Source organism: Sceloporus undulatus, chromosome 7, assembly GCF_019175285.1.
Source record: "Sceloporus undulatus isolate JIND9_A2432 ecotype Alabama chromosome 7, SceUnd_v1.1, whole genome shotgun sequence".
In the NCBI taxonomy this organism is placed as follows: domain Eukaryota; kingdom Metazoa; phylum Chordata; class Lepidosauria; order Squamata; family Phrynosomatidae; genus Sceloporus; species Sceloporus undulatus.
The window spans coordinates 15,401,262-15,411,404 of record NC_056528.1 but is presented as its reverse complement, the minus strand read 5'-3'; the positions used below and the strand labels follow the sequence as shown (position 1 = coordinate 15,411,404).

At 45.0% G+C, this 10,143-nt stretch overlaps 2 protein-coding genes across 2 annotated transcripts in view; both read left to right on the top strand.

Annotated features, from left to right (window-relative positions):
• The first annotated feature begins 262 nt into the window (after positions 1–262).
• ATP6V1G1 (ATPase H+ transporting V1 subunit G1) lies at positions 263–4,700 on the top strand. The gene is made up of 3 exons (XM_042480445.1): positions 263–430; positions 1,970–2,070; positions 3,963–4,700. The coding sequence occupies exons 1-3, from the start codon at positions 349–351 to the stop codon at positions 4,134–4,136; spliced, it is 357 nt and encodes a 118-aa protein (XP_042336379.1). The 5' UTR covers positions 263–348; the 3' UTR covers positions 4,137–4,700.
• Positions 4,701–8,505: 3,805 nt separating this feature from the next.
• Positions 8,506–10,143, top strand: part of TMEM268 (transmembrane protein 268) — a 13,703-nt gene continuing 12,065 nt past the window's right edge. The window contains exon 1 of the mRNA XM_042477810.1: positions 8,506–8,582. The gene's annotated coding sequence lies outside the window, so the exon portion shown is untranslated. The remainder of the gene's footprint in view (positions 8,583–10,143) is intronic.

Genomic DNA, 10,143 nt, shown 5'->3' with positions numbered 1-10,143 from the left:
TCGAGGAGGGGCCTCAGCTGTCCTATTAAGAGCCCCATTAATCAAGGCTAGCGGCAGCTTATCAGCTTTCGGGTAGAGGACTTCAACGCTACTTCCACGTACGGAGGGGCTCCTATCAATCAAAACCAGCGTCAGCCTATCGGCTTTCGAGGCGGGTGCTGAGCTCCTATAACACGTTTCCCATAGGGAGAGGTCCCTGTCCGTCAAAGCCGCGTTAACCTATCACCTTTGGAAACGGGACCAAAGCCCTCCCTCCACGTGACAGGTCAGCTGACCGCCTTGAGGGCAGGAGCTCATTCCGGGCGGAGAAGCAGGCGCCGGCAGGAGCTGCGGGAGAGCGCCGCGATCATGGCCAGCCAGTCGCAGGGCATCCAGCAGCTGCTGCAGGCCGAGAAGAGGGCCGCCGAGAAGGTCGCCGAGGCCCGGAAGAGTGAGTCTGGGGCTGAGAGAGTGTGGCTTGTTGGCTCTGAGGCTGAGAGAGTGTGACTTTGCCCAGGACTTGAACATCCACGGATTTGGGGATCCAAGGGGGAGACCAAGGGCCCACTGTATCGGTATATAGCTATAGTTATAGTTATAACTATAGTTACAATTATAAGTTATATATGTATAAACTGTAACTATATATATATATATATAGAGAGAGAGAGAGAGAGAGAGATATAACTATAGTATATATATATATGTATATCTATGTACACCTGTAGTTATAACTATAGTTATAGTTTATACATACATATATAGCTATAACTGTAGTTATAACTATAGTTTCATAACCTGTAATTATAACTATAGTTATAGCTTTATATAAATAAAACTATAGTGTAACTATAGTTATACATTGTATGTAAGGGACACCATTACTTTGCCATTGCATTTAATGGGACCTAATAATGCCCCATTGTATATTATGGGACTTGAGTATGCACTCATTTTGGTATTCACAGGGAACCAAACCCCAATGTATACCAAGAACCCACTGCACTTACAACACATTTCCTTGTACCTTGTTCTTTTAAAAAACGTAAAGCATCTCTAAAACTCTGGAGACCGGGGTTCGAATCCTGGCTCAGCCATGGAAACCCGCTGGAAGATCTTGGGCAGATGACACTCTCTCAACCTCAGAGGATGGTCTTGGCAAACCCTCTGGAGATGCTTGCCAAGAAAACCCCATGATAGGGCTGCCTTTGGAAACGACTTGAAGGCACACAACAGCAAAGCAGGGTTGGCACTTGCTGGGTGCCAAGATGATTCGAACTGTGGTCATGCGGAGAAGAGGAATAACAATAGGGAAGTGTGAGGCTGACACACATACTGGAAACTGCCTTGTTTCCAGCCTTAGGGTGCATCTTACTCCTTTAGCCTGGAAAAGATGAGAAAGATGTTGAGACTGGAGCTATTTTTTGGAACCGCCAGGACACCAGTCTTATTCACGTTGACCCAGAATGGAGTCCTATTGCAAGGGGTTACTTCCTAGATTGTGTGGTACAAGGTTTGTAGTTAGTTGCGGCGCCAGGACTCTCTCACAGAGAAGGCTAAACCGTTCACCAAACTCCAAATCCCAGAATTCCATAGCATGCGGCCATGACAATTAACGGAGATGAGACTCCTGGAGAAGATATTTACCTGGGCATTGTTCCAGCGCATTCTGTGGTCAACGTATGTTGGATGTCAGCCATAGAGTTGTACTGGAGAACCTAGAGATTCCCAAAAAGGTGTCCAAAAGGTTTCATTTTCAATTCCCCCCACTTTCCAGGAGGTCCTCCTTGTACCTGGATTTGTCTCAGCTCAGTCACTTACGGCTGGGGCAGCCTTTGAGTTCACTAGAGGTTTCACAGCGAAGTCCAAAAACGCTGCCGGAGTCCTTGTCTGGATTGATTTATTCTTTAATCCTAGGTAAGCCGCTTAACGCCTTTGCCATCTCAACAGTTTTGTCTCTTCCCTTCCTTTCGTCTCTGTGCAAAAATAGGAAAGAACCGGCGGCTGAAGCAAGCGAAGGAGGAAGCCCAAGCCGAGATTGAACAGTATCGCCTCCAGAGAGAGAAGGAATTCAAAGCCAAGGAGGAAGCCGTGAGTTACTTCTTAAATTGAATGTCAGCTAATTGTTTTTATCTTACTTTCATCCCTGGTTTTTGTGGAATCGCTGACATGCTTCCTTAGTAAATATTATCTCTTTCCCCTTTCTCTCTACTCTGGGAAAGAAGGCTGAGCTTAGGGATTCCCAAACCTGGTCCTCCAGGTATTTTGGACTTCAGTTCCCAGAATGCTGGACTGTTGGCCAAGATGGTTGGGGAATTCTGGGAGCTGAAGTCCAAAACATCCAGAGGACCAAAGTTTGAGCATCACTGCAAGGAACAGGGTCTTTTAGGCAGTAACTCCATAACCCATGAGGCTTGCCTGGGCCCTTCTGACAAACCTTTCTGTTTCTATTAGACACACTGTGTTTCTATTTCATTTGTTGACCCTTAGAGGAACTTGTGTGTTTTGTTTTATGGTGTGTTACTGTCTTACTTTATATGCCTATAAACTTTATACATCTCAAGATTTCAAAGGAGAGCGTGACAATGAAATACAAAGCCTCATGCAACTAATCCACTGTATCCCTAACTGTGAAATACATGGTGCTTTGAATTATGCCAGGTGGGATTGAAGCATTATATAATCTCAGTACGGGTTGAAAATAAGAACTGCTAAGGCAGGAAAGAGTATTCCACATAAGTTCAAACGTGAAGATCATTTGAACCTCTAGCTCAAGGTGGGCAACTGCTAGAGGCTATTGGTTGCATCAGATCCGTAAGGCCCGTTACAGATGGGCATAAAAGTACGTGCTCAGGACATACTAGGGTTAGAAAGGACGCCCCCAACCCTAGTACGTGCTCAGCACGTACAAAATGGCGGCTCCCGTTCCACAGGGGGGCCGCCATTACGACGTCACGACCGCACCGCCTCTAAATGGGGCGGCGCGGTTGTGACGTAGTGGGGCCATGCGAAGGCGCCTAGAGCGCCCTTTCTGCAGCCCCGGAAGGCACTCTGTTTCAGAGCTCCTTCCAGCTTTGCGTCGCTGGGCGCAGCCTTTACATGGCTGCGCCCAGCGATGCAGAGGAGAAAAGGGCCGAGCGGCCCCTTTCTCCTCCTCCCCACCGTCACTGGGTGTCCTTGGGGCTTGAAGCCCCAAGGACACCCCTTTCCCCACGGCCTGGAAAGTGGTGGATTGGGGCCTCGGAGGCTGTCGTTCTGGCAGCTGAGGCCCCGATACAGTGGGGAAAGGGGCGGGTGCAGGCCACCTCAAACGGGTGGTCTGTAACCCGCCTAAGTTTCCGTGTGGAGGGGCTGCACTCCACACCATAGAGCCCAAAATATCTAAATTTAATTTGCCCATAATGTTGGCAAGACCCATGGGGCATGATTTTGCCACATTCCTGCCCACTCTCTGGGCTGTTTTAGATCACGAAGAGACCTTTTCTGAGGAGGAAGTTATCAAAATATCAATTTCTGGGTCACTGCCTGTTAGACAAAGGCCTCCCCTTCGCCCAAAATGTGACAAAATTGCCTCTTGCACCCTTAGGAGGCTTGGGGGCACTTTAGGGTTATAGATAGGTAGATATTTAAAATAGGGATGCTGGAGTCCTTGGCTGGACGGGATGCTGGAGATTGGGCTGTCATTTCCAGTCTCCTACTCAGATGCTCACCTGCCCATATTTCCTCGCCATCAGCTGTACTGGCCAAAACTGATGAAAGTTGCAGTCCAACAGCATCAGGAAGGCCTCCTGATTCCCAGCTTTAACACATAAAAGGTCCTGTTTTGAGCTACAATGGATTCAGGCCAGGAGGGCTTCTCCAGATGACCTTACAAGTTGGATGGCTCCCTATGTTTGGTTGTGTTCTTTGGTAACCACATCCTAAGATGTTCAGGTCTTGATGCATGCTTTCTCTCTTCTCCTCCATTGCCCTCTTTGCCCCAGGCTCTTGGTTCTCATGGTAGTTCGACCACCGAGGTGGAGAAGGAGACCCAGGAGAAGATGGTTGTGCTCCAGAGCAACTTCCAGAAGAACAGGGAGGAGGTTCTGAACAGCCTGCTGAACTTCGTCTGCGACATCAAACCCGAAATCCACCTGAACTATCGCATCAACGGGTAGAAGAGCCTCTCAGCCTTCAGGAAGTATTCAGCAATACCGACTCTAGCTTTGCCCCTTCTTTTATAAAGGCTCATAACTTATTTCCAAGAGTTGTAGATATTCTCATTCTCCTTCTCCCCTCAATCTTGAAAACAGCTCATTTTGTCTCTTTTGTAGCCTGTCTGGTGTACCAGTTCTTTGTCCTCAAAGTGCATTATGGCATGTTTAAAACAGAAGGTGAATATTGGTTTGCAATAAGTATTAAATCGACACGTTGTCCTCTTTAAGTATTTGAATGTCTGCAAGGATATGAAGGCAAGCTTTCTTTTGCGTACCTCTTCAGTTGTGACTATGAATTGGTCCAAAGAACCTTTCACTACCTCACTAGTAGGAAAAAGGTGGTGGAGGTTAGATTCATAAATGGTGGATCTTGCTAGTTGGATCAGCCGAGCGGCTTGTGAATGTGGTTTTGGAATAGGTTCTGTTTAAACAACTATTCTCTGTATAACCTTCCTGTTTAACTTGAACTAGAAACCTGTCCTTGACGGTGCTTCAAGAAAAGTAAAGATCTTATTTAACCTGGAACTTTATTAAAATGGCTTTTTGTTCTTCCTCCACCCCAACCATTTGTCACTGATGCATTGATCACAAGCTCCATTGGATAGCATTAAGGCATTTTTATGAACCGGTATATCCATTTATGGTTTTCACAATTGAAACTGTAAGCTTGTGTTTTTTGTTCACCATTTTTAAAATTGGATTTTTCATTTGTGGTTAAAGTGAAAGCAGTAGAGAAGGAGACGGAGGAAGGCAGTGGGTTGAAGCTTGAATGAGAAGGGAATAAAACTGACAGCTCACAGTAGATGATACACAGGGTTAAAATAAGTCAGCTATGGATCCACATTTAGTGCTTTGCATGGAGTTGGAAATACAGGGGGATGAGGAGGTAAATAGGGAAGCTGGTTGACTCTATCTCCGGACAGAGCGCTGTGGGAAAATATTATACACCAGGTATGGGCAATGTATGAGCTGCATTCACACCCTCCACCCTTTTTTTACAGCCATCACATGTCTTAAATGTACAGCCATTTCTTAACTGAAAGGGGAACTGCAGTTCCTGGAATCATCTAATGTGCCATCTCCCCTCTAAGCAAAAGTACAGGGCCTTGCTTTCGCGTCCATTTGTGTGGAGATGGTGAGGGTCATTCACCTGTCCTATCACTATGGCACTCAATGTGGGGACCTTATGGATGCCCTCATGGTTCCCATGTGAGACTTCATTTGTCTAATCCCATCACTGGGCACCACCAACCTGGAAACACTGCTGCCACCAGACATACACACCATATGTCTGAATTCATCCAAGACTAGTGTTTGCAGGGGCACAAATGCATAACATAGAAATTAATTTATTAAACACAAGTTCAACCTATTGTTGTTGGGTGCCTAAATTTCAAAAGCAAGGCTTTATTTTGCCATTTTATAGAAGGGCCACCATTTTATTACGCCATTGTATTTAATGCGACTTGAGCATCCACAGATCCATAGGGAGTCCTGGAACCAAACCCCAGCGAATACCAAGGGCCCACTGTATATGCACACACCCTTTTCAAGGCAGAGTTTTATCCTGAGATTCCTCCATCTTGAAGACCAAAAAAGAGGGTTCTAGGTCCTGAGGACCGGGAACCCTATGCACTGACCCTACATTGGTCTAGATCAGTGGTTCCCAAACTTTGTTCCTTAAGATTGCAACCCCCAGAACGCCTTACGGTTGGCCAACTTGGCTGGGGCTTCTGGGAACTGAAGTCCAAAATACTCGGAGGACCAAAGTTTGGGGAGCCGAGACGGCTCACAGATAAAATCTTTAAAATTATTATAACATTCAAACACCTATACATAAAATCACATAAAATATATACAATATAATATATAATCACATAAAATACAGTTAAGTTAAAAACAGACTCAAGACCCACCTAGAACATCTCAAAGCTCCAAGTGTGGTGTTTGGAGGAGGATGAACATCATGCGACGGAGAAAGACTTGTTTTCTGTATCCTGCACTTTTATGATTAATTGCATTGCTTTTAAGAATTTGCTTACTTGGTTATAATTTGCAGCAAAAAAAGAGGGAACGGGTCAAGTTGCCCGGATTGTTAAAACCAGCGTAAATTCCACCGAGGTCAATTTAGCACCATTGATTCAGCCCCGATTTAGAGAAGGGCCATTTTGTTTCCCAAAGAGCATACCTTTGCTTTCAGGAGAGAGAGAGCAATAGCCTTTGTGCGGAGCCTTTGGATTCTGCATCGTTGCTCAAATTGGCATGCAAAGCCGCTAATTGAATGGATTTTATTAACGTTCTGCAACTTCAGCAGGGAAAGGGAACCAATAAAGGCTTGCTTGGCCGAAATCGCTGCTGTAATCTAGGCCTGCCGAGATGGTGTTTTTCTGGTCCGCGTTTCCTTTGCGTCACCGGAATCGGGAGAAATTGCGATGCCTTTTTTCTTTAATTAGTCCAAGCGTTCGCGGCAAATGGGCGCAGAAAATCCGAGAACAACACATGTTCAGATCTTATAATAGACCCTAATTTTACCGTGTAAGCTGCTTAAGCAAATTTCCCTCTGTTCTTTTCAGAGCCCTGGGGTAAATTGCCATTGCGTTTCCTAATTTCATTTTTTTCTCCCTATAATAACCTTCCTAGCATTGAATAGAGGGGAAAGAAAGGAGGGTGCAGCTCCCAATATCAGGACACGGTGACACAAGCCTTAATTACATCCATTTTGGACGACTGTAACATGTTTTGCAAAGGACTGTTTTTAAAAAGGCTTTGAAATGTTTAACTGGCCAAAAAAAAGCTGTATAGACTGTAAACTCGGGCTGATAAGAGAGAACATATTGCTTCCTTGTTAAGATAACTCCGCTGGCAATTGGTTTTGTTTCCAACAGGGATGTAATTCCTCTCTAAGGTTGCATCTGCACTGCAGAATGAATGCAGTTTGACATCGCTTTAAATGCCATGGGATCCTGGGATTTTCAGTTCGTTGTGGTACCAGAGAGAAGACTAAATAGCTCATGAAACCACAACTCCCAGTCTTCCATAGCATTGAGCCACGGCAGTTAAAGCGGCCTCAAACTGCATTCGTTCTGCAGTGCAGATGGAGCCGAAGTTTCATCTTGAACGAATGAGTTACTTTAGCAATTTGCTAAAGTTCCTGAAAGTAAAAAGGTGTCGTTTCTGTCTCCTTTACGTTTGCTTTATTTTCTCGTTATTTCTGTTTTGCCAAAACGTCGCGTGAAAAACCTCCTGCATTTGCTGTTTTTTTCCTCCTTTGGAGTCTTTGGGTTCAGTCAAAACAAAGCGGGACATTCGAGAGCATCGTGTGATGATTTTAGAGAATTGATCCCATCAGCATATTTAAGAAGAGTTACGGATTTGGCACAAAACTCAGAAGTGGCGTATCCGATCTTTGATTTCACCACCTCTCCTTAGGCACATGCTCCAAATTAAATGGGATCTCTGGTATTGTGGGACCTTATCCTTTCAATGGTTTGGCACCAAAGGATCTTAGGTTGCTTGCAAAGCAACAAGAAGTAACCTTGACATCCCAGTATCGACACACATCTTTATTCCATCATATTGTTTTGCAACCAGATGCTTAGAAATGTACAATAACATCCAACATCCACAAAGCAGTGATACCTTTGTGAAGTCGAAGGCTTTCATGGCCGGCATTTATAGTTCTTTTGTGGATTTTTCGGCCTCTGTGGCCACGTTCTAGAAGAGTTCATTCCTGACGCTTCGCCAGCATCAGTGGCTGGCATCTTCAGAGAATGTAGATACCAAAATCTGTGGATGCTCAAATTGCCATTAAATGCAATGCATTCTCTAAAGATGCCAGCCACAGTTGCTGGTGAAACGTCAGGAATAAACCCTTCTAGAACATGGCCACCTTTGATGGAGGAAGATGCTGAGAAGAATCTCCCATTGGAACGTGAAAGGAGTACATTGAAATGCTCCTCCCCAGTGTTGGTGGCTGGAGTGTTGTGGGAATTGTGGTCCCAAAAGTAACTTTTCCAAGCTCAGCCCTGTGCAGAGGAAAGCATGCGGGAGCGGATTTGAGGAGCGCATGACTGCATACCTTTCCAGCTGGCAGAGCAAGAGGTGGGTAGTAATAGGATCTGCAGTCCAGCCTGTTCTCTTTGCCTGCCTACTTTGCACCCGTCTTGGCTGGCTTACTTCTGAGACATTCCCTTCAACAGAGAAAAGGTTCTGGAGAAGATATCAAACAGATCTTCTACCTCCTTTCCCCTCCGGCCGAAACAGCAACGAGAGTCGAGAAGTTTGCAAGGGAGCACCACTTTGGAGCACAAGGGCACAAGTTGAAAAGTAAGAAAATAGCTTTGTTTGCATCTTTCCTTGCATTCAACTTAAATAACAAAAACATGCATTGTCAAATGCTTTCCAAAAGTAAGTACAGTGGACCTGCCAAAATCTTACATAATAATAATTAAAATAATTAAAATGCCAAAAAACCCATTGTTTTTCTTAACCTGAGAGAACACCTCTCTAGCAATCTTTAGGAATCTCTAGGTGACCAGATATCCTCCAGCAAAGAAGGACAAGACACCCCAAAATGCAAGGCATTCAAGAAAAATGTTGGACGTGACCAAATAAAACCCCTAAAAACACCAATATAAATGTAAATTTGTGCTTCTGAGTCATGCTCAATGTGGAAGGTATTTTGAAATTGTTCCTGGATAGAAGGTTGAAGTGTAGGATATGTCCTGGAAAAGGAGGGTGTTTGGTCAGCTAGCTCTAGCGCAACTCTGTGGTCAACATCAGCCAAAGGCTGGCCACAGAATCGCGCTGGAGGACCTACAAATGCAGGAATCTGTGAGTCATCCAGCATGACTCTATGGTTAACTTCCAGTTGAGTTCTGGAGGACTTAGAGATTCCTAGAGAGAACATTGATTAAATCGGTGAATAATCAAATCTGCAAAAGTCAAAGCCACAAATGTGGAGGGCCGGCTGTATTCACTATTACATTTCCAAGAACTGAATGTAGTTACTGTTTCTGACACTGGCTGGGAAGCGCCAAAGCACAAGAGCAACCAATGCTCATGCCTAGATGCCCATCTTCACCAAGAAGAGTCCATTGCATTTCTGTAGTGTAGTTACAATTCATAAAGCTGTGAAACACCGACTGTGATGTTTTTTGCATTGATATTTCCAGGAAACATGGACACAATATTTATTCTCAGAGTACCGTGGGCATGAAACAGACAAACAACCAGATGGTGTGGCTTTGTGCCTTCCAAAATGTGGAGCCATTGTAGACATTTGTTTGACGTTTTCCTCCATTCCCTTCCCCGATTACACTAGCACAGTTGCAAAATGCTCATTTTGCAACCATTGTGAGCCTATATAATAGACATCCTCTGGGGCTTGTGACTCAAGTTTTGAGGTTGTTCTGTACTGAACAGAAGGATCTGTGACAACGATCCCTCCCTAACCATCAGCACTGGCCTGCCAAACTGGAAAGCGTGACAAATGGCACATCGTGTCCAGTCATGAAGTGTGAGGGCTAGTGTTGCATAATGGTTTGGGCGTTGGACCAGGACATTGGGAGCCAGGGTTCGAATCACTAGGTGACCGTGGGCAAGTCCCATCCTCTAAGCTTTAGGGGATGGTAATGGCAAACCTCCTCCGAAGAAACTTGCCAAGAAAACCCCATGATAGGTTTGCCTTAGGGTTGCCATAAGTCAGAAAGGCCGAGACAGTGTGACTTGCCCAAGGCTACTTAGTTTGCTTCCATGGCTGTGCGGGGATTTGAAATATGATCTCTGACATTGCAGTCCAATGCTCAAACCACAACATTGCAGTACAACACTCAGACCAAACCATTCTCTCTCTCTCTCTCTCTCTCGCTCAGTAATAAACATCAGTAATAAACTCTTCTAGAACATGGTCATATAGCCCAAAAAAACCCACAGAAAACTATGGGGGCCGGCCATAAAAGCCTTCGAC